Raw genomic sequence first — 27,362 nt, forward strand, 5'->3', positions numbered from 1 at the left:
CCAGCCTAAAAATAGCAGGCCGCAGCCGCCCCAGAAGTGGCGCATCCATTAGATGCGCCAATCCTGGTGCTTCGCCCCAGCTCATCCCGCGCCCTGGTGCGGTGGCAAACGGGGTAATATTTTGGGTTAATACCCGATGTGTAATGTCACCTGGCATCAAGCCCTGGGGTTGGTGAGGTCAGGCGTCTATCAGATACCCGACATCACCAACCCAGTCAGTAATAAAAAAAAAATACACGACAAACACATTTTTATTTGAAAAAACACTCCCCAAAACATTCCCTCTTTAACCAATTTATTAGATTGAAAAACAAATCCAGGTCTGGTGTAATCCAAGGGGTTGCCATGACGATGCACACTGTCCCAGTCAATGAAGAGCAGGATGTTCCCCATTGGCTGGGAGAGCAGTGCAGTGACCTGAGCTAACATCAATGGGTCAGCCCAGGTCACTGCAGGGGGGTGACAAGTGCTGCTGTCAGTGAGGTACATTACCTGCGCTGATCTCCAGCACACTGACAGCCCCTGTCACTGAGGTCAATGACCGGCGCCTTCACATCAAGTATCGCGAGAGGTCCGTGACGTCACCGCCAGTGTCAGTCTCGGGTCGGAAGCGATAGGTGATGTGACAAGCGGCGGCCATGGAGGACAGTGACAGCGCTGAGGTCGGGATGGCGGGACTTCATCACCGCAGGTAAGCCGAGCGAGCGAGCGAGCGGGCAAGCGGGCGGGGGGGGGGGGGGGTGGATGTGTGTGTGTGTGTGTGTTTGTGTATGTGTATGTATGTGTACATGCCGCGGGCAGGAGGGGGTGGAGCGAGCTGAGCGGGAAAGTGTGGGCTTCCTGCACGTAACTAAGATAAACATCGGGTTACTAACCAAAGCGCTTTGCTTGGATACCCGATGTTTATCTTGGTTACCAGCTTGTGGCAGGCTGCCAGCGATGGCTCCTGCTCACTGTAGCTGTAAAAAGCCCTGCTTTTTGCTGCTAGAACCGTTCTCGAACGTATCTAGAACTATCGAGCTTTTAGCAAAAAGCTCGAGTTCTAGTTCGATCTCGAACAGCCCAAAAATCACTCGAGCCTAGAACTGGAGAACCACGAACCACGAACCGCGCTCAACTCTACTTATGACAGTCCGCATGTAGGGATGACACGTGCGGAATTTCCTAAGACACTCTCTTCTCATCCAACTCGTGTGTGTTCTCTCACAATTAGGCAGACGTACATCTGAGAAAAGGATTACACATTGATTTTATGTAATGGATTAACGAATGTTAAGCTTCTTACTGCGCCCCATGGACCAAAATAAATACTTAGGTAGACCGGGGGCTTATTATTTAAAGCAGAAATACTGAAACGGACAGAAAGTGACGTTCATCTGAATCTGTGAAGTCTTCAGTTAATTTCATAGAGAACCAGGTACGTTCGCTCTTCACACTGAAGGCAGCATTATTTCTGTGCATTGATTGGTCATCTTCACAACTTTCTCTTACCAGCTATTACTTTACTGTTTGCATACATTGTGTTTCTTTGTCATACTAGCTAATATTTCAGTGTAAATTTCCATACATCAGCTGGGAGCAGAATTTCCATTAGGCACCAGAGAAACCATGTTCATGGCTGACATTGGATAAAAGGTTCTCGTGGTCCATAAGCCTCTATATAACAATATATACAAGTAACGTATTGCTATACTATAAGGCACTCTGCTATTTAAGGCACTGTCTCTGTAACAATATAAGCCCATTGTTTGTTTACTTTTAACCTGTGAACGACCAGGCCTCCTTAGCCTTAAAAACACATTTTCTTCATTGTTTTTAGAATTTACAGCAAATATTGTTGTATGACAGCTTATTGTTGCAAAACAAATGGTACCATTTTATAGTACAGATAGTTTTGGGGTTTTTTAATAACTTTTCCATATACTTTTTGGAAGGCGGGATGAATTAAGAAAGCCCCGTAACTATGGATACTTATTCAAATATCATTCACCATCCAGTATAATTGCCATGTTTATTTATTCTGCGGGTCTATACCAAATGTGCACCGTTTCAATCAAGTTTGATTATGTTTACACAAAAATAAATCATTATAAATTGATATATAATTTTTATTTTACTTTTTTTTCCCTATTGTGAGACTCGAATGTTGTTATTAGTGGAATAAGGTGTGATTTTGCCTAGTATGAATTTTGGGTAGATACCACTCAGGTCTCCTTTCTTTCAATTTTTGTGAAGTGGGATGAACAAAGTGGTAATACGGTCATTGTTTTTCACAATTTATACACAGCATTCGCTGTGCTGGATAATTAATATGTATGCAGGTAAAATACATGTGTGATGATACCCAACACTTTTCTTATAATTCACTTATATTTCACAAGAAAATATTTCAGCTGTTTTTTTATTCGTTTAATTTTGCCTATTCTGGGCTTTTAGTCAAGTGGGTGGTCTTATAGGTGACTGACAGCTGTCTCTGTATGAACATTTATACAATAAAGGCTGCCCAACCCCGATATGGACTGTCCACTTGTCTAGAAAGCCCAGCATTATCCCGATATTACCTCTATATCACGATGACTTTCAATATGGCAGAATCTCTTTAAGGAAAGACATTTTTTATTAGTCATCATGTTCTGAGACGCTATTTTTCTGCTGATTCAGCTGTATGACGGATTGCTTTTAATATAACAAGCTGTATTTTTTATTTGTCCAATTTTGGGCTACATATGACTTTTTATCATGGTACATCGACAATACCTGTGCGATCAACATGATATTCATTATCAAGCAGCTATGATGTATTATTTGACAAGTGCTTATGACGGCCGTACATGTCATAAAGTATTAAGGGGTTGAAAAGCACAATCTGTTGAGCTACTGACTAAGCAATTTTTTTTTATTCCTTTATTGTATGATTTCATGAGCCTTAACTTCATTTTTCTTTTTTTGCACTGCCATACATTAGCTGTGCGGAGGCTTGTTTTCTTTGTTGTTGGGTACAATTTTGGAATACATATACCGTAATTTATCAGCTTTTTTTAATTTATTTTATAGGATATTTTTTACATTTACTGTCCAGTAAAAAAAAAAACATTAGCATTAATCTAAAAGTGGTTAAAATACAGATATACCAAATATGATATGTTATATAATTTTACATGTATTACTTCTGCAACATGCCTAAATTTGCTTTGTCCTAAAACCCAAAATGGGCCAAAAAGGACCTGGCCACAAACCCAAGAGCAAATTTTGCCTTTTTATTTATCACATGTCAAAATTCCATTTTTCTAAAAAGAAAATTTTAAACATGATGTAATTTTAAGGGGTATTCCTATTCTCAAAAATGGATAGTGTTTGTAAATGCAAGGAATTTTATTGCCTTGGACACCGACCACCTCCAATCTGTTTACTACTGAGCTTGTTACCACAGGATGGCTGGAGTGTACTATTTCTGTCTAATCCAGTCCATCTTCACCGCAGTACTTACAAACTGGACAGCGGTGATCGCTCTACTAGGCAATAAACTGTAAAGAAAAGAAAAGTGTTAATATCTCAAGAATGTGCGAAATTGAAAAATTAATAGGTGTTAAATGCAAAACTGATTGTTTTTACAAGCACTATCCAACAATATACATCTATGAAGACATTAATAACCCTTTAATAGAAAAATAACTCAATTTTGTGTAGACATAGTCTGAAAGCCCTGATGGATATATTTTTCTCTCAACATAGCTCTGTGAGGGCTTATATTTGCATGTTGAGTTTGTATTAGTAACATTGTACAGTGCATATGGCTGCTCCATCTCTCCATCAACCACCATAGATGCCATAGTTTCTATAAATGCACAACACTTAATGTTTTAACCAGCAAGGATCTGATGTTTTCTTGAACCAGCATGAGCCTAGCTTTTAACTAGTGGTGAAACTTGAAGGTGATGGACCTCAATACAAAAACTTTAATGTGTCCCCTAATTATTGCAAGCCTTTAATAGCAATAGTCTATTCTAGTGATGAGGGAGCACTATCGCGCTCAGGGGCTCGGTACTCGTAATGAGCAGTAAGATGCTCAGACGGGCTAAACTCGTGTACTGAGTAAAATGGAAGTCAATAGGGAACTCGAGCATTTTTCCAAGAAATCTTCCAGAAAAAATACTGGAGTTCCTCATTGATTTCCATTATACTCGGATACTTGAGTCGTGCCCATCCAAGTATCCAACTATTCATTATGTGTACCGAGCCCCTGAGCATGATAGTGCTTGCTCATCACTAGTCTTTTCATATAAGCTAAAGGGACTATTTGGACCCGCTAGGGCTCTAGGGCCCAAGTGCGATTGCAACTCCTGCACCTATTGTAGTTACACCATGGCACAATGTATCTCTCCAATTCCATGAAGTATATGTAATTAGACGCTAAAGCAGCTTCTTTTTAAGTATCTAAACTTTTGACTCCCTTAAACTCCCTTCCCTTTTCTATAGACTTTCAAAGACATCAGGTATAATTTGTTTTTCTCAGAGAAGGCAGATTTGAGCACTGCAATACACAGAGGGGATAGAAGTAGAGTCTTAAAAAATAGGAAAGGGGAAATACTTTATAATAAGATACATCACTTCACTGATACTTTTCATTAGGAAAAAAGATTAAATCTGCAAATATTCTTGATTTATACATTATGTGACTATATCAACACATATACAGTGCCTTAAAAAGTACTCATACCCAGTAAACTTTTCAACATTTCAGCACATTACATCCATAAATTTTAAAGTATTTTGCTGTGGTCTTATGTACTATGCCAACAAAAAGTAGAAAGTATTTGTGAAGTGTAGAGGAAATAATACATGGTTTTCTAAATATTTAAAAATTATAAACCTGAAAATTGTGACATGCATTTGTATTCATCCCACTTTGGTCTGATACATCTAAATAAAATCCTGACTAACCAATTGCCCCCAGAAGTCACAATTTGTAAGCTGAGTCCACCTGTGTGTAATTTATTCTCCATATAACTACAGCTGTTCTGTGAAGGACTCAGAGGTTTGTGTGAGATAACGTATCAAACAGCATCATGGAAACAAGGGACACAGCAGATAGGTCAGGGATAAAGTAATGGAGAAGTGTAAAGCAGGGTTAGTTCATAAAAAAATAGCCCAATCTCTGGACATCTCATGGAGATGTTCAATCCATTGTCCAATCCAATGTTCAATCCATTGTTCAATCCATGTCCAATCCAATCCACTAATTGTTCAATCCATCATCCAAAAATGTAAGGAGAATCCTACAACTATAAACCAACCAAGACATTGCCGCCTGCATAAATTGACAACTCAAGCAAGGAGATCACTAATCAGAAAAGCATTCAAGAGGCCCATGGTCACTCTGGAGGAGCTGCAGAGATCCACATCTCAAGTGGGAGTATCTGTCTGCAGACAACTATTAGTCAACTATTAGTTATATTCCACAATTCTGGACTTTATGGAAGAGTGGCAAGAAGGAAGACATTTTTGAAAGCAACGTAAAAAAAGTCCCATTTGCAGTTTGTGAAAAGACATGTAGGGAAACCAATTAGCATATGCAAGAAGGTGCTCTGGTCAGATGAGACCAAAGCTGAACTTTTTGGGCTAAATGCAAAAATCTATGTGCGACAGAAAACTAACACTGCACATCACCCTGAAAACACCATACCCAACCTCAAACATGTGGTGGCAGCCTCATGCTGTGGGGATGCTTTTCTTCAGCAGGGACAGGGAAGATGGTCAGAGTTGATGGGAAGATGGATGGGGCTAAATACAGGGCAATCCTGGAGGAAATCCTGTTGGAGGCCACAAGAGACTTGACACTGAGGCAAAGGTTCACCTTTTAATAGGACAATGAACCTAAACATACCTCTGGTGCTACAATGAAATGGTTCACTTCAATGCATATTTATGCGTTTGAATAGCCCAGTCAAAATCCAGACCTAAATCACATTGAGAATCTGTGAAAGACTTGAAAATTGCTGTTCACAGACACGCTCCATCCAATCTCACTGAGCTAGAGTTATTTTGTAAAGAATGGCCAAATAATTCCAGTCTCTAGATGTGCAAAGCTGGTATAGATAAACCCCAAAGACTTGCAGCAGTAATTGCAGAGAAAGGTGGTCCTACAAAGTATTGACTCAGTGGGCTGAATACACATGAACGTCACAGATTTATATTTTATTTTAAATATTTAGAAAACCATGCATCATTTCCTTAACACTTTACAAATACTTGCTACTTAATGTTGGTATATCACATAAAATCCCAACAACATATACTTAAGTTTGTGGATGTAACATGAAAAAATGAGGAAACGTTCATGGAGTATGAATACGTTTTCAAGGCACTGTACTTATGGAAAGAATTCTGTAGAGTAGAATGTTTTAAAAATATGTGTTAATAGTATATTTGTATCGACTAACAGAATGGAAAGTGAATGAACAAAGGAAAATTGTGTTTGTTTTCAAACCGTATCAAAATAATTCTAGGTACACTTGTACATAGTCTTTGAAGGAACTCGGCAGGGAGATTGTTCCAAACATCCTGGACAAATAAGCACAGATCTGTGGACGCGGGCTTGCACAAATCCTTCTGTCTTTTCATGTAATCACACTCGATGTTGAAATCAGGATTTCTGAGGGCCATATCATCATTTCCAGGAACCAATGTTCTTTTTTACGTTGAAGATAGTTTTTAATGACATTGGTGGTATGTTTGGAGTCGTTGTCCTGCTGCAGAATGAATTTGGAGTTAATCACACATCTTCATGATGGTATTGTATGATCGATAATTATCTGCATGTGTTTCTCAGCATTGAGGACATAATTAATCCTGACCAATCCCCAACCCATTTGCTGGAATGCAGCCACAAATTTGCACGGAACTTCCACCTTGCTTTACTGATGCCTGCAAACACTCATTAATGTACCGCTCCTCAATCCTTCAGCGAACAAACTGACTTGTTACAAGCAAATATTTTACATTTTGATGGAAGAGTCCTGAGGCCCTGCTGATATTTTTCTGCATCAGAATACCAATATTTTCATACATGTTGATGTGAGTCACTTGGCATTGTTTCAATGTTGTAGTTATGATTTTTGACCACAATTCTTCCATGAAAACCATTTCTGGACCAACTTCTATGAACAGAACATGAGTGTAACTAGGTCTCACTGATTGCTGCCAGTTCTGAGCTGATGGCAATGCTGAATGTCTTACAAATTTGAAGGGAAGTAGGCATGATGTGTCTTTCATCGTCTGGACTACTTCCTTGGATGACCACGGTGTCTGTGGTCTTCAATGTTGCCCCTTTCTCTGAGTTGTCAATGACAAGAAATATTGACAGATACCTATCCATCACGCAGTACCATTAGGAAGGCATTAATTGTCTCTCAATTAAATCTGCAGCAGCATATAGACATCAGTCATACAGTCAATGTATAAGTACTATTTTAAGCAAAAACAAGGAGTTCTGGAAATGATTATCTGACTCTCACAAAGTCCTGATCGCAACATCATTGAGTCTTTCTGTATATTACATGAATAGACAAAGCTTTGTATAGGCCTACATCCACAGAAAATATGTGGTTAGTTCTCCAAGACTTTTGGAACAACCTTCCTGCAGTTCCATCAAAAACTATGTGTAAGTGTACCTAGCAGTGATACTTGTTGCATTTTTTTCACATCTGTCTACAACTTTTGCACAGTACTGTATATTGTTAAATCTGTCTTCTCTGAGGAATCAAATTAAATTGGCAAGTGAATTTGATGGCGTCAATGTATTGAGACCCTAAAAAAGATGCTGCAGCTTGTAGTGACTGGAGCATGTAGAGAAGAAACCACTAAAGAACACTGAACTAAAATCTAGGCTTTGTGATTTTATCTCTCCTTCTTGTTGGGTGTTGTCCTCTTCATACGTATTACTTTAATTATTCAAGTATAATCTTTCTCATATGCCTTGTAGTTATTTTATGCCTCATTAGGATAAATTCACACGCTGCAAATTTTGTTGCAGAAATTGCTGTGCCTTCAAATCAGCTCCATTCATGTAAATGGGATGCTTTCAGATGAATAGGACAGCTGTAGAACTTTCTGCAACAATATCTCCAGAATGTGAATTCACCGTAATGAGACAGTATATATTTACAAGACATATAAGAAGCTCGAATAACGTATTTCTATTTTAGCTACAGCTGTAATTTAAAACGCCAGACTCCCAATGCAAGATAGTTTTTATGTGCCATTGATATAACTTTGTACTTCTTACTAAAGCAGGGCCCAAGGGTGACTGTAACCCTTGCACCACTAATTGTGATGAATGTCATGTCTAGTAAGTCTTGCAATTCATCCTATATAACTAATTGTTAATGAATGATAAACATTGATCTCTTTCAGGATGAAGCACTTTAAGTACGTCTTGATTGCTGCTCTTCTCACCATCATAGAACAATGCAAGGCCCAATCTTGTGTGGTAGATTCTCTGAAAGTGAAAACGGATTTTGACATTAAAAAAGTAAGAATAGATGATAAATTAGGGCAGATTTACTGTGTTAATGCACCAGAATTCGACTTTGCACCAAAAACATTCTTTCATGCCTTGCACGGTATTTGTTATGATATTTAGTCACTTCTGCTGGCTCGCTTGATACGTGGGCATGACATGGATCACTTCCCCAATATGGTTCACTATATAGTAGTGTCTATATTTTAAGTTTTTAGGAGAATTCAAGGGGACAAGTAATTTTTCTAAAAATGTAAAACTGATAGCTTCTCTTTAAAGCTTGTCGTCTCCCAATTTTTTTGTTCTTTAGCCACTTTCTCATTCTTATCTTGTGAATGGAAAAATAACAACTGGGTGGCTTCTGCTACCCATTTTTAATGATGTAAACCTGAGCACCTTAACATTGTTCACTCACCAAAACACTATCAGAGCAGAAGGATGTCATGAGACTTACATTACACTGTGCAAAATGATTAGGTAAGTGAGTATTTTGATCATATCATCATTTTTATGCAGAATTTCCAAGTCCAAGCTGTATAACTTGAAGGCTTATTGGATGAAGTAGATCAGGTGATGTGTGTTCGTGTAATGAGGGAGGGTGAGGCCTAAGGATATCAATACCCCTTATCAAGGTGGGCAGAAATATTAGGCAAGGCCAAAAAAGAGATTTTTCTGACTTTGGAAAATCAGGAATTGTTAAAAGTCTTACAGAGGGCTGCAGCACTCTTGAAATTGCTAAGAGATGGAGCGTGATCACAGAACCATGAAAAGTTTTGTTGCAAATAGTCAACGAATTGCAAAAATATGTTGACACATAAAATAACTGCCAGAAATTTGAGAAGAATCAAACGTGAAAAAAACAGGAACCCATAATCCTCCAGTTTAGTAATTTTGCATAACTGCAGTCTGCCTTCAGTGACCAGAAGTATAAGATTTTCAGTGCTCAACGACATGGCCAAGGTAGGCTGAAACCCAATCATTACTGAACAAAACATGTAAGAAACATCAAGACTGATCCAAAAAATATCTGAAGACAGATTTTTCAAAGGTTTTTTCGACTGATGAGAGTGACTCTTGACGGAGCAAATGGTTGAGCCTGTAGATCAGGGTTCCCCAACTCCAGTCCTCGAGGGCCGCCAACAGTTCATGTTTTCAGGATTTCCTTAGCATTGCATGGGTGTTGGAATCATCAACTGTGCAGGTGATTAAATTATCACATGCGCAATACTAAGGAAATCCTGAAAACATGCACTGTTGGCGGCCCTTGAGGACTGGAATTGGGGACCCATGCTGTAGATGGATCAGTAGTGAGCACAGACCTCCACTTCGACTAAGACACCAGTAAGATCAAAATGGGGTACTGCTTTGGGCTGGTATTATTAAAGATGAGCTAGTTGTTCCTTTACAAGTTGAAGATGGACTCAAAATCAACTCCCAAATCTACTGCCAGTTTTTGCAAGACCCTTTCTTCAAGTATTACTAAAAGAAAACACCTGCATCTTTCAAGAAAACTATAATTTATATGCAGGACAATATTCAATTGCATGCCTCAAAATACTCCTTTGCTTAGCTGCCAATGAGAGACCTTAAACATGAAAGATTAATAACATAGCCCCTGCCTCACTTGACCTAAACCCTATTGAGAACTTGTGGGCCCTTTGTAAAATGGTTGATTTATAGTGGAGGAAAACAGTGTTTGGGTGGCTGTGGTTGATGCTGCGAAAAGAATTGATCATCAACAGTTTAAGAAACTGACAAACTTCATGGATGGAAGGCTTATGACTTATAGAATAGAATGGCGATTACAGTGGGGACTGATATTTTTTAAATGTCAGAAATGTATTTTTGTAAATGTTGAGTTGTTTGGTTATTATTTTTAGTTTTACAGATGAAAATAAACAATTAAGAAAAATTACGTTTTCATTTAGTTGCTCAATAATTCTATTCACATAGATATTCTCGTAAGAAAGATAAAACCTCACTTCTACTTTCTTAAATATTCAGGTTTATTAACCTTTTGGATTGACCAACAGCACGGTAGTTGTTCAATAAAAAAAATTAATCATTAAAAATACAAATTGCCTAATAATTTCGCACACAGTGTAAAGATATTTTGCGCTTCTCTGACAATAGAGAGATAAATGCACAAAGTGCAAGAGAGGTTGATGTCCCATCAGAGTTTGTATAATCCACACCTAATATCCAAAACCTTAGTAAACTTACCCTTTCCAGTCTAACAATAGAGCGTTATCTCCTAAGACAATGTATGCCTTAAAAGTTCTAACTGCTAAAGTGGAATGGTGTTAGGCCTGTTTCATATGTTCGTGTTTAAACATATACATCAAAAAATGTTACTGGTGTCATCAGTCCATGTGTTCATTTTTATCATCCGTATGTTATGTGATTTTCATGTATGGTTCATTAACTAAACAACATATTAAAAAAAAGGGTTATTTGAGCTATTAACCTTTTAACAATCGAGGGCCTTACTAGTTCATCCTAAGCCATCAATGGGGTAATCACCTGTGGCTGCTGCGGGCAGCCGGTGGTGATCCCCACATGTCAGCTGATTTGTACAGCAGACATCTGTGCCTTGCAGGCACAAGTGAATCCCCTTGTTATCCCCTTAAATCATGCTGTTAATGTGACAGCGCGATTTAAATACCCACCATTGGAAGTCACGTGACGTAATCACGTGGAGTCGATGTGATGACTCCTGTAGCTAGCGTGATTCACTTCCTGTAACACTCGGCAGAGCGGCCGCTGTTACAGAAGACGAGCATTTCTACAGTTCTGAGCTGTGCAGCTCTGATCAAGAGAAATCAATGAGTGATCAGACTGCTAATCCTTATAGCCCCCTAGGGGGGACTCGTATTATAAAAAAAGTAAAAAAAAAAAAAAGTTTTAAAAAATGTAAAAACCCCCCCAAAAACCTAAAAGTTCAAATCACCCTAATTTCACCCCATTCAATTAAAGGGTTAAAAAATATACACACATTTGGTATCGCCGAGTTCAGAAATGCCTGATCTATTGAAATATAAGATCAATTAATCTGATTGGTAAACGGCGTAGCGGCAAAAAATACAAAAGCTAAAACTACATTTTTTTTTGATCGCCGCAAATTTTGCACAAAATGCATTAACAGGTGATCAAAAAGTAGCATCTGCACAAAAATGGTACTATTAAAAATGTCAACTTGAGACGCAAACAATAAGCCATCACTGAGCCATAGATCCCTAAAAATTAAAATGCTACAGGTCGTGGAAAATGGCGCAAAAAGTGCACTACTTTTTTGGACAAACTTCACATTTTTTTAACCGCTTAGATAAAATTAAACCTATACATCTATGGTGTCTAAAAACTCATATCAAGCTGAGGCATCATATGGACACATCAGTTTTACCATACAATGAACACGGTGAATAAAATATCCCAAAAACAATCATGAAATGGCACTTTTTTTGCAATTTGTCCGCACTTGGAATGTTTTTGCCATTTTCCAGTACACTATATGGTAAAACCTATGATTTAATTTAAACGTACAACTCGTCTGATAAAAAACAAGCCCTTATATGGCAAGATTGAGTGAAAAATAAAAAACGTATGGCTCTCGGAATTTAAGGGGGCAAAAAAAAAACAAAAAAAAGAAAACAAAACGGAAAAATCGGCTGGCGGTGAGGAAATTAAGGTTATTGACCACCTAGCTGAAATAGTAACAAATAATAAAACAGATAAGTCCAGATAAAAAAGTCCAATGTGACTGGAAATTGGTCTATTCAGCTCCCTGTGGCAAGATCGAGAAGTAATGCAGCGCTGCTTATCGAGGACACCGGTGGAATCACCAGAGCAATATCAGTGAATGAGCTCTGCCGGCTGGGGCGCCATTCAGTTTGGACTTTTTCTGTTTTTGGAACCACACTGGATCTTTCAACTTGAAGTCACATTGGTCTTTTTTATCTGGACAGAGCATACAAATATGTATTGTACACATGACCATGTATGCAGCTGTAGCCTCAACTTTTCAGAGTAAACTGTCGTGTCGGGATACCTGAGGAATAACACTTTCTGGTCATTATGTGTCATGTGCAGCTTTCTCCCTAGTTTTTCCCTTGTGTCTTTAGTTAACAAAGTTAGGGCGGCTTTGCATATTGCAACATCGCACATGCGATGACGGTGAGGTCAAATCGAAAGTGACGCACTTCCGGCATCACTTTCAAGATCGTAGTGTGTAAATGCTAGATGATACGATTAATGAGTGCAAAAGCGTCGTTATCGTATCATCGTTGCAGGCTCCGACTTTTTCATAATTATGCTGCAGCGACAGGTACGATGTAGTTCCTCGCTCCTGTGGCTGCACACATCGCTGTGTATAATGCTGCAGGAGCGAGGAACTTCACCTTACCTGCCGCCGGCGGCTATGCGGAAGGAAGGAGGTGGGCGGAATGTTTACATCCTGCTCATCTCTGCCCCTCCGCCGCTATTGGCCGCCTGCCGTGTGACGTCGCTATGACGCCGCACGACCCGCCCCCTTAGGAAGGAGGCGGGTCGCCGGCCAGAGCGACGGTTGCAGGGCAGGTGAGTGCATGTGAAGCTGGCATAGCGATAATTTTTGCTACGCCAGCTATCACAAGATATCGTACCTGCGACGGGGGCGGGGACTATCGCGTGCGACATCGCAGAATCGGCTTGTGATGTCGCAACGTGCAAAGTCCGCCTTAGAATCAACAGCAGCATTGGGAAAATGACACAGCAGTTCTGAGCTGTGTAGATGTTAATCCAGTTATAAGATGAGGTGAAAGCACAAGTCCTGCATTTTTCTTTTCAGCGCAGGATTGGGGCTTCAATTTAAAGTCCCCTCACCCTGTCATATACTCATCTTTCAACAGCTTCATCTTTTTTTGGCGCTGCTCACTGGAGCAACTCATTGTTTGGAAGTCACGTCACAAGGTCTCAATGCAAGTCTATGAGAGCCACAACAAGAACAGAACAAGGATCTCATAGACTTATATTATTTTACGTTGTGACCTCTGGCGCGCTTCATGAAATACAGGAGATGCAAGCAGGTCACAAATCACAGAAGACCAACCAAAGCGTCACTGGAAACAGATGAAGACGCCAGCAGCTGAGTATAAGACGGGCAGGGGACTTAGATTTAAAGTATCAGTTCAGCGTTGAAATAAAAAAAAAACAGCTAGAGTGGTGCTTTAACTTTTAAAGCTCAGCACGTCTCTCTCCGCCTATTTCCTCAATCTGCTCACCTCTCTATAGAGTACAGCATGCTGTGTGAGGCTACTTTCACACATCAGTTTTTTGCCATCAGGCACAATCCAGTGTGTGCCTGATGCAACGGATCCGGCGCAGATTGTGGTAAAACTGATAGAATGAATCCGGTAAAAAACGGATCCATTGTAGCAGTTTGTACCGAAAATCCAGCTGTGGCTGCGGGTAACCTGAGTGACGTCATCGCTGACAGCGCGACTCACTTCAGTTGCTCTGTGGAGCTCATAGTGAGTGGCGGTGCTCTACGGTCGCTTCGGTCAGCTTCCGATGTAGCAGAGCTGAAAGCATCGTGGGACCTCGTGTGGATTACGCCGGACCTGCAGGGTGTTTGGGGATTAATAAAGTGGTAAAAGAGGGTGTTTTTTTGTCTTTTATTTCAAATAAAGGATTTTTCGGTGATTGTTTACTTTCAATACAGATTAATCATGAAAGATGTCTCCTGCCTCATGTCTCACCTGCCATGATTAATCTAGGACTTAGTGGCAGCTAGGGGCTGCCATTAACTCCTTATTACCCTGATTGCCACCGCACCAGGGCAATTCGGGATGAGCCCGGTAGAGTCCCGGGACTGTTGCATCTAATGGATGCGGCAATACCGGGCGGCTGCTGGCTGATATTTTTAGGCTGGGGGGCTAATCATAACGTGGGGCTCCCCATCCTGAGAATACCAGCTTTCAGTTTTGTGGCTTTATCTTGGCTGGTATGAAAATTGGGGGACTGCGTGCCATTTTGTTTTTAATTATTTATTTATTTTACTGCAAGATTTAGACACGCCCACCAGCGGCTGTGATTGGTTGCAGTGAGACAGCTGTCACTCAGCGTGGGGGCATGTCTGACTTCAACCAATCATAGGCGCCGGTGGGCAGGGGAAGCTGTGAATACAAGATGGAATAATGAGCGGCTGGCATTTTCAAAGCAGAAGAAGCCGCGGGAGTTTTGTGACAGCTCTGCAGCGCCAAGCCCGTAATCGGTGAGAATGAAAGACGGGGTGAGAGGGAGAGACCGACATCGACAGAGGGAGCCGACGGACTGACAGAGAGAGACTGATATCGACAGAGAGAGAGAGAGAGAGATCGACAGACAGAGAGAGAGACCGACAGACAGAGAGAGAGAGAGATTTTCTAACCAGAAAAGAATTTACACATCGGAGCATGTTCAGTTAAAAAAAAACGGATTAGTCGGTGGAATGCATTTTTTGCCGCATTACGACGGATTCGGCCCCCATAGGCTTTCATTTTACAACACGCTGCATGATGCCATATCCGGCGCGGTGCTTTTTTTTGCCGGTGACAAAAACCGTTCCCTTTTGCGTCCTTTCCGGCAACCGGACACAGAAATTTCGCCGGATCCAGCGCACGCCGGATGAAACACAAGGGCATCAGGGACACTCCTACGCTAATACAATACAAGGAGGATAAAAAAGCATTCGGCGCTGGATCGTTTTTATCCGGTATTCAACGGATTGTGCCTGACAGCAAAAACGGGATGTGTGAAAGCAGCCTAACCTGACACCCCATCATGACAACAATCTGTTTTGTCTTGAGCAAAAGATTTTAAACGTTTTTTTCAGAGTAGTTGATAAGTTCAGGAGACAGGGAAGAGGAAGATAAGGCTCGAAAGTGGAGAAAAAATTCTCTGATAACATATATTACAAAGTTTATAATATTTGCAAGTACTATTGATTTATTCAAACTATATTTTCTGTATAGTTTCCTATTAAACTAGGGTTGTGCACAAATCTGCACTTTCTACAATGTAACCAGCACAGTATTGTCAGAAAACATTCAGTTAAATGTTTCACTACATTCAAAGGGTTTTTCTTGAACTACATAATTTTAAGGATTAATTTTTGACAGATTTTTGTTATTTTTATAATTCACACACCACCACAAAATAGGAAATATAACCATGCACAAGAAACGATTCTTTATTCATGTCATTTACACTAACAGAAAAAAATTGTTATAGTGACATTAAGTGTTGTATCAGTGTACGTATGTGTTGTATCGTAGCTGCATTAAAAAATGGCTAAAGAAAATAAAATAGTGCAGTGTGATACAATGTGCATTTAACAATACACAGCTGTATTCAATACTTATTTCTTCAATAAGTAACTGTTTTCGCTTGTTATAAATTTCATCAATTAGGCAGAGCCATTTCTCCTCTATCAATGCTCTAATTATCCTTCACAAAGGAGAACTATCTATTGTCTGATTTGTCTTTAGCTGAAGTCAAACTAGGCAATTATTATTAACTAGAAGGTGGCCCGATTCTACGCATCGGGTATTCTAGAATTTACATATTGTGTAGTTAATGTATGATTTTTGTTTATATATATATATATATATATATATATATATATATATATATATATATATATATATATATATATATATATATTTATATATTAGATGTTGTTGTGTGTAGTTACCAAGTGTTTGTGTAGGCGCTGTACATGTTCTGGGTGTTGTCTGGGTGTGATGGGGGGTGAGAGCGGTGTTGTATGTGTGTTGCGTTGTTTGTGGAGCGCTGTGTGTCTGTAGCGTTGTGTGTGTGTTGCGCGGTTTGTGTGTGTGTGGTGTGTTTTGGGGGGAGGTATGTTTTGTGCAATGTGTGTGTTGTGCAGTATGTGCGTATATTTGTGTGCAGCGTTGTCTGTGTGTGGGTGTCTGTGTAGGGCAGTTGTTTGTGGTTCCCAGTGTGTGTGTGTGGTGTGTTGTGCAGTGCACGCGCGTGTGTGTGTGTTGGGGGGAGGTGTGCACTTCCCATCGTGCTCCATCCCCCATGCAGCGCACTCCCCATCGTGCTCCATCCCCTATGCTGTGCACCCCCCATCGTGCTCCATCTCCCATCCTGCGCACTCCCAAACGTGCTCCATCCGCCATGCTGCGCACTCCTAAACGTGCTCCATCCGCCATGCTGTGCACTCCCCATCGTGCTCCATCCCCCATGCAGCGCACTCCCAAACGTGCTCCATCCCCCATGCTGCGCACTCCCCATCGTGCTCCATCTCCCATGCTGCGCACTCCCAAACGTGCTCCATCCGCCATGCTGCGCACTCCCAAACGTGCTCCATCCGCCATGCTGCGCATTCCCAAACGTGCTTCATCCGCCATACTCCGCACTCCCCATCGTGCTCCATCCCCCATGCAGCGCACTCCCCATCGTGCTCCATCCTCTATGCTGCGCACCCCCCATCGTGCTCCATCTCCCATGCTGCGCACTCCCAAACGTGCTCCATCCGCCATGCTGCGCACTCCCAAACGTGGTCCATCCGCCATGCTGTGCACTCCCAAACGTGCTCCATCCGCCATACTCCGCACTCCCCATCGTGCTGCATCCCCCATGCTGCGCACTCCCAAACGTGCTCCATCCGCCATGCTGCGCACTCCCAAACGTGCTCCATCCGCCATGCTGCGCACTCCCAAACGTGCTCCATCCGCCATGCTGCGCACTCCCAAACGTGCTCCATCCGCCATGCTGCGCACTCCCAAACGTGCTCCATCCGCCATGCTGCGCACTCCCAAACGTGCTCCATCCCCCATGCTGCGCACCCCCCATCGTGCTCCATCCCCCATGCTGCACCAGCATCAGCCTCTCTACCCGCAGCATCAGCCTCTCTGCCCGCAGCATCAGCCTCTCTCCTCCCAGCATCAGCCTCTCTCCCCGCAGCATCAGCCTCTCTGTCCCCAGCATCAGCCTTTCTGTCCCCAGCATCAGCCTCTCTTGTCCCCAGCATCAGCCTCTCTGTCCCCAGCATCAGCCTCTCTGTCCCCAGCATCAGCCTCTCTCATCCCAGCATCAGCCTCTCTCATCCCAGCATCAGCCTCTCTGTCTCCAGCATCAGCCTCTCTGTCCCTAGTATCAGCCTCTCTCATCCCAGCATCAGCCTCTCTCCTCCCAGCATCAGCCTCTCTCATCCCAGCCTACCCCAGCCTCAGCCTCCCCCAGCATCAGCCTCTCTCCTCCCAGCATCAGCCTCTCTCATCCCAGCATCAGCCTCTCTCATCCCAGCATCAGCCTCTCTCATCCCAGCATCAGCCTCTCTGTCCCAAGCATCCGCCTCTCTGTCCCCAGCATCAGCCTCTCTCATCCCAGCATCAGCCTCTATCATCCCAGCATCAGCCTCTCTCATCCCAGCATCAGCCTCTCTCATCCCAGCATCAGCCTCTCTCATCCCAGCATCAGCCTCTCTGTCCCCAGCATCAGCCTCTCTGTCCCCAGCATCAGCCTCTCTCATCCCAGCATCCGCCTCTCTGTCCCCAGCATCCGCCTCTCTGTCCCCAGCATCAGCCTCTCTCATCCCAGCATCAGCCTCTCTCATCCCAGCATCAGCCTCTCTCATCCCAGCATCAGCCTCTCTCCTCCCAGCATCAGCCTTTTCTGTCCCCAGCTGATGCCTTTTCGGTCCCCAGCATCAGCCTCTCTCCTCCAAGCCTACCCCAGCCTCAGCCTCCCCCAGCATCAGCCTCTCTTCTCTCAGCCTCCCCATCCCAGCCTTCCCCAGGATCAGCCTCTCTCCTCCCAGCCTCCTCCAGCACGCCATGCTCCTCTGCCGACACTCACAGATCCGATCGCATACACTCACACACACTCACACACACCCGATCGCATACACTCACACACACCCGATCGCATACACTCACACACACCCGATCGCATACACTCACGCACACACACATTGACGATATTGCACATACGCGCTCATACTCACAACATCCGGAGATACCACATGCTTCTGGCCATGTGATCCTCCGGCAGGTCCTGGAAGGTCACAACAGCACAGTATCGAGGCCGAGAAGCAAGCGATATCGCCGGATGCTGTGAGTGTGTGGATGCGATGTGATGTATGTGTGAGGTGTGTGTGAGAGTGAGTGTGAGCCGGTGTACACTGGTAACTATGATACACATCGGGTAACCAAGGGACCTTAGTTACCCGATGTGTATAATGGTTACCAGCGTTCACGGCCTCCGTCAAGATCCCAGCATCGCAAGGTTATGTCTGGCGCTGTTGGGATCGTGACGGAGCCGGTGTACACTGGTAACTATGATACACATCGGGTAACCAAGGGACCTTAGTTACCCGATGTGTATAATGGTTACCAGCGTTCACGGCCTCCGTCAAGATCCCAGTGTAGAAGCAAGCGATATCCCAGGATGTTGTGAGTGTGTGGATGTGTGAGGTGTGTGTGAGAGTGAGTGTGATCTGATGTGTGTGTGTGTACTCACCTGGGAGTCGGAGCTCCGTGTCAGTTGGGCCAGAGCGAGCGTGCATTGCGTGAGGGGGGCGGGGCCTGCAGAGAGCCGGGGCGAGAGGCCAATCCGTGTGGGGGGGCGGGGCAATGGCGAGCCCAGCGGCCAATCAGCTTTGTGTCACCGTAAGGACACAATTTTGGAGCATGACAGACAGACAGACAGAATAAGGCAATTATATATATAGATATTCAGTCAAGCACCAGTTCCCTCTCGATATGTTTTGCCAGTTCTTTGGCTTCCTCAGGTATTACTTGGGACTAAAAACCATTAAAGTCTAAAAGCTCATTTGAAGTTTGAATTAGTTGCCAAAAAGCATATTGTAAACGATGGTTTTCCCATTCCAAAAAAATACTCCTCACAAAATTCTAAAGTGTAAAGGAAGGGAAATTGGTGTAATGCAACTGAAGTGTCTAAATGCATAAAATATGATATCAAAAAGGCTACTAAAAAGAATCAAAAAAAGCAATAAAATGTACTGGTAGCATAGAATGTACTGCAATGCTAATAATTTTTGGTTTTGCATTTAGTATGGGGGAAAATGGTATGCTGTTGGAAAAAAGGACCCAGAAGGCCTCTTTCTTCAGGATAACATTTCTGCTGATTACACAGTAGATGAAGATGGCACAATGACTGCATCATCAAAAGGCAGAGTTAAACTTTTTGGGTATGTAACACTCATCAATCTCAGCCCATATTTTTCATTTATATTTTTATAAGAAATTAATAAGAAAAATAACTAGAGATGGGAAAATCAATTTGCAGGACTGCGGTCCATCAGGCCAAGTAACTAATCTGTGGCTGCAAGCTGGGGGCCCTGCAAATTTTCTTACCAACTGTCATTACCCGCTCTTCTTTTGATCAGCCAGGCCAGCTAATCAAATGTAGAGCTGTGAATGTCAGGAAGTAAGGAGGCGTACCGTCCAGTGGTCGCAGATTTCTGACCTGGCTGATGGACCAGAGTCTTGCAAATCAATTCTTCCATCTCTAGAGTAACATCTTGAGACAAATTTATTGATAATCTAAAATCATAAGCTGACCATAATAATTACATTTTCAGGTTCTGGTTGATCTGTGCAGACATGGCCGCTCAATACTCCGTACCAGATGTAACCATACCAGCTAAAATGTATATGACCTACCAGGGACTGGCTAGCTATCTATCAAGTGGAGGTAAGTAGAGATCTACTCTGCTAAGCTAAGTTTGTTTCCATATCATTTTGTTAAATAATATAAAAAAAACCCTAAACTAATCTCTTAAATCCACCACCTCTAAATGGCCACAACTCAGGTGGTCCCTGACAGTTAGGCCCTGTGCGCCCTAGAAAGAGGAATTTTCTTAAAAAATTTCCAGAGGCTCAATAAGATTTCTGCACCTGCGGGAAAATACCGCACCGAAATCCGCATCCAAATACGCATGCGGCTTGTTGCATTTTGTTGCGGATTTGGTGCAGAAATGCCGCAGCCAGCGTCAGACTGGCTACTAGAGGAATCACCAGTAATACCAGGACTGGCCGCGGTTACCTGCACTGAACTCCGGAGCTCCCACCTGAGCTCCGGAGGGCATCCTAGACTAAACTGCGAGCGCCGAGTGATTGATTCCCCGGCGATTGCCATTTAGTACAGACCAGGCTGATCTCCAGAGCTCAGGTGACAGTTCCGGAGTGCAGCCCGGCCTCTCTACAGCTGTCACCTGAGCTCCGGAGATCAGCCCAGTCTGAACTAAACTGCAATTGCCGGGGAATCAATCACCCGGCGCTCGCAGTTTAGTCTACGCTGCACTCCGGAGCTCAAGTGACAGCTGCGGAGTTCAGTGCATGTAACCGCGGCCAGGACTGGTATTACTGGAGATTCCTCCAGTAGCCGTCCCGCAGCTACCTGCGGAAAAGAATTGACATGCAATTGTTTTTGCTGCGGGAATACCGCAGCAAAACATGCAGCTGTCAAAATCCGCCTATTGCGCACAGCTTTTTTTTTCCCATAGGATTTGCTGGTGAATCACTGCAGAGATGTTTTGAACATTTTCTGCAGCGAAACATGCAGCAAATCCACAGGAAATCTGCGGGAAATTCTGTCCAGTGCGCACAAGGCCTTACTGTTTACTTATATCACAGCAGTGATCACATGCTATACATTATTTACGGGCTGCTGCAGCCAATCTCTGGCAGTAATGGTGATGACTATATGTATTGCAAGTGACTACTGAGACCAGTGATTGGCTATAGCGATTATGATAATTGTATGCGCCATCCGGTTGCTGCAGGAAATAAGTTGAGACCAATGGGGACTATTGGGATGGTAGCAATGGAGCAGTAGGATACTGAAGAGATCAGTATAGGTTTTTTTTAATATTTCCCTTATACTCTGCTCTTGGGTACATTTTAACAAATTCCCTAAAAATCATTTTAAACTATTTTCTTATCCACAAAATCAGTATAAAAAACTTGGGAAAATCATGACATTTATTTGCAGGTACTTTTATGCTGTAACGGTGACATTCTGAAAATCAATAATTGTGGATAGATAGTAAAAAATGTTATGTACAACTGTTATCTGACATCTTGACTTTTAAAGAACAATGGCTTAGATATGATGAATTTCAATATTCCTGACACCTTATTTTATCATGAGATAAGTGCTGCTGGAAGTGTCTAGAAGGAGCATATTTTCCTGCGATTTGTAGGGGCCTTGTTTTGTGGTCTATCGTTTTTTAAGGGGCCTGTCATGTTTAGCGGGTTTGTTCTGGGATCTGTCATTTTTAGAGGTTCTGATGAGCTATCCTTCCTGTCATAGCTGAAGGAGCTATGAAGTAATGCTCCAAAGGGAACCTCTAAAAGCAGCGTGAGCAAAGCCTTGTTTTGTTAACATTTATACCTGCTTTACCGTATTTTTTCGGATTGTAAGACGCACTTTTCCTCCCAATAATTTGGGAGAAAAATGAGAGGTGCGTCTTGAAATCTGAATGTAGTTTAAAAAGGGGTGGTGAAGAGGGGTCAAAGTAGGCAGGGGTAATACTATGCTGTGTGCTACCCTTGCTGGTCTGTGCGGCGCTGTTCTGTGCATGGGGCGGCGCAGCTCTGCTCTGTGCAGGGTTGGTGACGTGGTTCTGTTCTGTGCGGGGCTGCTCTGTGCGGGGCGGCTCTACGCGGAGCTGTTCTGTGCGGTGGGCGGTCATTCTGAAGATGTCGGTGGTCAGGGCTTCAAATATTGGCACCTAGAGTCAACATGTGCGCAGATGGAGCTCTCAGCTCAAGCTCTCATTTGCGCAAGCGCCGACTCCAGCAGCCATTATTTGAAGCCCTCACTGCCAACTACTGACATCTTCAGAATGGCCGGTGATTCACCGCCTCCCGCGCAGTGCAGAGCAGTGTCGCATCACCAGCCACACACAGAGGAGCGTCCGCAGTGAGTATCTGGGCCCCCTCTGTACCACTGGTAGCATTGCAGTACTCTGTGACCCTGACTCTGCTGCTGTCCCCTCTCCCAGATAAAACACCGCCGGATTATAAAACGGACTCCATAATTTTTTCTACTTTTTTTCTCCAAATTTGGGGTGAGTCTTATAATCCGGTGAGTCTAATAAAACGTAAAATACGGTATTTCTTGGGAATGCTTGGTTGGAACATCTTGTTATTAGTGACAACTTGGCTTGAAAAAGTTAAGAAAAACTGTTCTAGGTACATTTTACTAGAATATAAAGGTAAAAACATTTCTTATTTTTCATATATATTGTATATTGAATGATTTTTGTATTTTCCAGGTGACAACTACTGGGTGATTGACACAGACTATGAGAACTATGCTATTACTTATGCTTGCCGTACGCTAAAAGAAGATGGCACATGTAATGATGGCTATGCCATTATCTTCTCACGCAATCCACGTGGATTTTCACCAGCTATTACAAGGCTTGTGCGCCAGAAACAAGAAGAAATCTGCATGGCTGGACAATTTCAACCAGTTCTCCAATCTGGTATGTAGCAGCTTTCATATTTAGTTTAGAAGCTATTGCATTTTGAATTTGGTTCCAAAATATTTTAGAATAAAGTGTATTTTACAATCCAATTGCTAATCTAAGCTATAAATATCCTCTAAGTATTCTCAGGCAAACCGAGCCTTAAATTCTAAACTGAACTGTACAATGGTTCACAATTTTTGGGTGTAATTTGGCATTAAAACAACTAAAAAAGCAGAACAGTTATCAAGTGTCTAGATTGCGAAGCAGTGAGATGCTAATAGCAGACTTTACACTTGGCACATTCTGAATATGTATCAATATATTTAGTAGAAATGAACACGTGTTCTCCGTGTGCTATCCGTGATAAAACACGGAGAACAAGAACATTCTGTTCACCTGTCCCTAGTGGTGCTGATCTAAGGTCTCCAGTCCTGCCGACTCCCTGCTGCTGCTACTTCCGGTCCTCTGTGCAGTGAATATACGATGAGCATAATAAGCAGGGTCGGAAGCAAGTGACAGCAGCGCTGGAGAAGGTGAGTATAGAAATTCATTTTATTTCACAGACACGTGTGTTTTCTCCAGTACGTGTCACACAGAGCACATCCGTGCGCTCTATGTGACACCCGTTCTGCCGTAGAAAAATGGAAATGTCTACATGTGGAGCACACGGATACATGTATGCTTCTCACAGACACACGGTCCTTGGTAAAAGACGCACGTGTGCGCAAATCCATTGATTTCAATGGGTCTACTTGTGCCCGTGTCTCCGGTACGTGTGAAAAAGGACGTCACACATACCGGAGACACGAATGTGTGAAGGAGGCCTAAGAGAGTAGTGATGAAGTGTTCAAACTGTGAGTGTCTTGGAACAAAGGTATTATCAAGGGTTTTTTATCTGTCCGGTCTTGACTGGAGGCCGAACACCTCCAAACTTTATGGTCATCTTCACGTTTCTTAGCCTTTCTGCTACTCCTTATATACTCCTTACCTTATATTAAATCCAGGAGGAAACACCTTTTTTATGTATTGAAAAATAAAGGGAAATCAAGACCATGATAATTACACTTCCAGACTCTTAGGAGAAATTCATCAAGACTGTCGTTGTGCATGCCAATCTCAATGTAGTACAATGCACCTTAACTATTAAAGCACCACTCCAGCATTTTTTTTAAGGTTTGAATAGCGCTTTAAATGTAAGCCCCCTGTCATATACTCATCTTCCATCTTATGACTGTAACTTCTGACTGGCAGAAAGTCAGAAGTTAGGTCACAATGCATGTCTAAGAGAGTAAGAACGAGGCTCTGATAGAGTTAAATTAATTTCTGACCTCCGTCAAGCTCCATGAAGCACTTGAGCTGCTGGTAGGTCACAAATCGCCAGAGACCGACCGGAGCAGCATCGATAGAAGATGAAGACAGTGACAGGCGAGTATAATACAGGGGTCAAGGGACTTACATTTAAAACATTCCATTGGTGCAATAAAAACAAAAACAAAACAAAATGCTGGAGTGGTGCTTTGAGAAGTGCACACCTCATATTTTGTTTGGCATGAACCATTGAGTTTCTCTCCAGAAATGCTACTCCTTTCACTTGGCATCCCTTTTAGTAAATTTTATGCTTGGGTGTAGCCACACCCCATCCTGGTTTCTCCTCAATTCAACTCACTTTGGAGGAAATGCTTCAAACTGGCGTGAAAATGCCAAAAGTTGCAATATTTTGGCATGACTTCCAGTGGCACAAAAATTGGCAACTTTTCAAAGTGTTTTACACCAGTTTCTTAAAGTAAATGCTTTCATGAATCAGCCCCATCTACCCTTTATTGGCAATAACCACTGTGTATAAATAATTCTCCATTCCAGCTCCAGCACTTCTTTGCCATGTCCAGCATAGTTTTTGAGAAAGAAAAGACCCTATATTTGGAAAATAGTCTTAAGGCCGCTTTACACGCTGCGACATCGCTTGCAATTGCTCGCGATGTCGTGTGCGATAGCTCCCGCCCCCGTCGTTTTAACGATATGTGGTGATCGCTGCCATAGCGAACATTATCACTATGGCAGGGTCACACGCACATACCTGTTCTGCGACGTCGCTGTGACTGCCGAACAATCCCTCCAAGGGGGAGGTGCGTTCGGCGTCACCGCGACATCACTAAGCAGCCGGCCAATAGAAGCGGAGGGGCGGAGATGAGCGGGACGTAACATCCCGCCTACCTTCTTCCTTCATTGCAGGTGGGACACAGGTAAGGTGAGGATCCTCGTTCCTGCGGTGTCACACATAGCGATGTGTGCTGCCACAGGAACGACGAACAACATCATACCTGCAGCAGCAACGGTAATTGGGAATAGGGGGGCATGTCACAGATTAGCGATTTTGAACATTTTTGTGACAATTCAAAATCGCTAATAGGTGTGACACGCAACGACATCGCTAACGCAGCCGGATGTGCGTCACAAATTCCGTGACCCCAATGACATCGCTTTAGAGATGTCGTAGCGTGTAAAGTGGCCTTAAGTCTCTTAATTGTCTTTGATGCTCCCACCTAAACCTACATCAATCACCTTCATAGTTAAATGGAGAATAAGATATTGACCTCACACTAATCACATAGAACAGTACCAAAAATGGTATCCTCTTGTACATATCAAAAAGTATAATTACTTCTTTGTATTTCTTATACTAGGGGTGCACACCATCCGCCTTATTATTTCCCATCTTTTGGCACCATATTACTTCATATTACCGTATATCACAATTTGGTCATCCCCAATACTTTTCATTTTACCAGCCAATCTGCAGCACTGGAAAAGATATTGTATACTCGCAATGATGCCTTAGAACCAGAAAAGGTTTACTTTCAGCACTCTATTTGGAGTTGGCTGTTTAGTGGTTAGTGTTAGAATTAGCATAAGCATGATACAAACTATTCACTTTGTCTGTGGAAAAACCTGTGGTGAGGTCATACCCATGTGACCAGAAGGGGCGGGGCCTCAGCCACCAAAGCTGGATACCAGGTCACATGGGTATGACCTCACACAGGTCCTTCCACAGACAAAGTGAGTCGTTTGTATAATACTTATGCTAATTCTAACAGGGGGAGGGGATAACTATGAATAAATTATCTGCTCCAGTGCAACTGTCACTCAAGAAGCAGCTCATTTTATAAAGTTTACTTTTTTGCATTTCAAAACCTAAACATCCAAGCTGACCACTACAGGTATGTATAGACTCAGCCTGATAGTGCCAGTATAGCACTGGATTTAGCTTATATACGAAAATCCTGGTGATTGGTTCCCTTTAAAGGGGGTGTTAAGTCCTAAAATAATCTAAAAACAGTTTAGAATGTTATAAAAGTAAACAAAATGTCAGACTCATGTCACCAATCCACATGGTTCGGATGTTTTACAGTTCCCTACTGGTCCCTGTGCCTCCTGGCAGTTGCTGATGTGCACTCTATTTACATAAACTTTTGTGCACTCTATTTACATAAACTTTTGTGCACTCTATTTACATAAACCTTGTGCACTCTATTTACATAAACTTTGTGCACTCTATTTACATAAACCTTGTGCACTCTATTTACATAAACTTTGTGCACTCTATTTACATAAAGCTTGTGCACTCTATTTACATAAACCTTGTGCACTCTATTTACATAAACTTTTGTGCACTCTATTTACATAAACCTTGTGCACTCTATTTACATAAACCTTGTGCACTCTATTTACATAAACTTTGTGCACTCTATTTACATAAACTTTGTGCACTCTATTTACAAATCACTTGCTGACTACAGAGGTCACGTGGCTAGACAGCATGTGAAGGTTGGGTACCTCACCTGAATTTATCACACATATCCTTATGAAAAAAACATAAAAGGCATAATACACCTAGAAATGTATATATAATCTGATCATTTACCTAGGTTTATTCCATTTTCAAAAATAATTGGTAGCATGCAATCAAAATTTCCCCAATAAAACGAAATAATTTCTCATTTTTTTCTCTGCAGGAGCTTGCTGAAATGAAATTCTCGAAGAATAATTTTCTACTTGAGTATGGAATCTACTCATCCTGAGTGAACACAGCTTTAATAAATGCACAACTTTTTTTTTATTTCTTGGTGCAACTACATATTTTAAATGTTACATTTGTAGTAATTGACTAATTGTGTGTCATGTAACTAATGCAACAAAGTTCCAATTAACGTTTTTCATAAGTTTTAACATATCAGCTCACTTTGGTAATCTGTAGATCATTCACTGTGCGGTATAAAAATAAATCTATAATTTTTGTAAATTTATTGTGTCAACTTTCCATTCATATTTTTCAAGACTTAAAACATTATTACAGAA

General features: G+C 42.2%; 1 protein-coding gene across 1 annotated transcript; it reads left to right on the forward strand.

Annotated features, from left to right (window-relative positions):
• Nucleotides 1-1,365: 1,365 nt before the first annotated feature.
• Nucleotides 1,366-27,275, forward strand: LOC142292377 (purpurin-like). Its single transcript, XM_075337709.1, has 6 exons — nt 1,366-1,417; nt 8,413-8,530; nt 19,582-19,718; nt 20,112-20,224; nt 22,812-23,024; nt 27,020-27,275. Exons 2-6 carry the CDS (start codon nt 8,414-8,416, stop codon nt 27,028-27,030), a joined length of 591 nt encoding a protein of 196 aa, XP_075193824.1. The 5' UTR covers nt 1,366-1,417; nt 8,413; the 3' UTR covers nt 27,031-27,275.
• The last annotated feature ends 87 nt before the right edge of the window (nt 27,276-27,362 follow it).

Source organism: Anomaloglossus baeobatrachus, chromosome 1, assembly GCF_048569485.1.
Source record: "Anomaloglossus baeobatrachus isolate aAnoBae1 chromosome 1, aAnoBae1.hap1, whole genome shotgun sequence".
In the NCBI taxonomy this organism is placed as follows: domain Eukaryota; kingdom Metazoa; phylum Chordata; class Amphibia; order Anura; family Aromobatidae; genus Anomaloglossus; species Anomaloglossus baeobatrachus.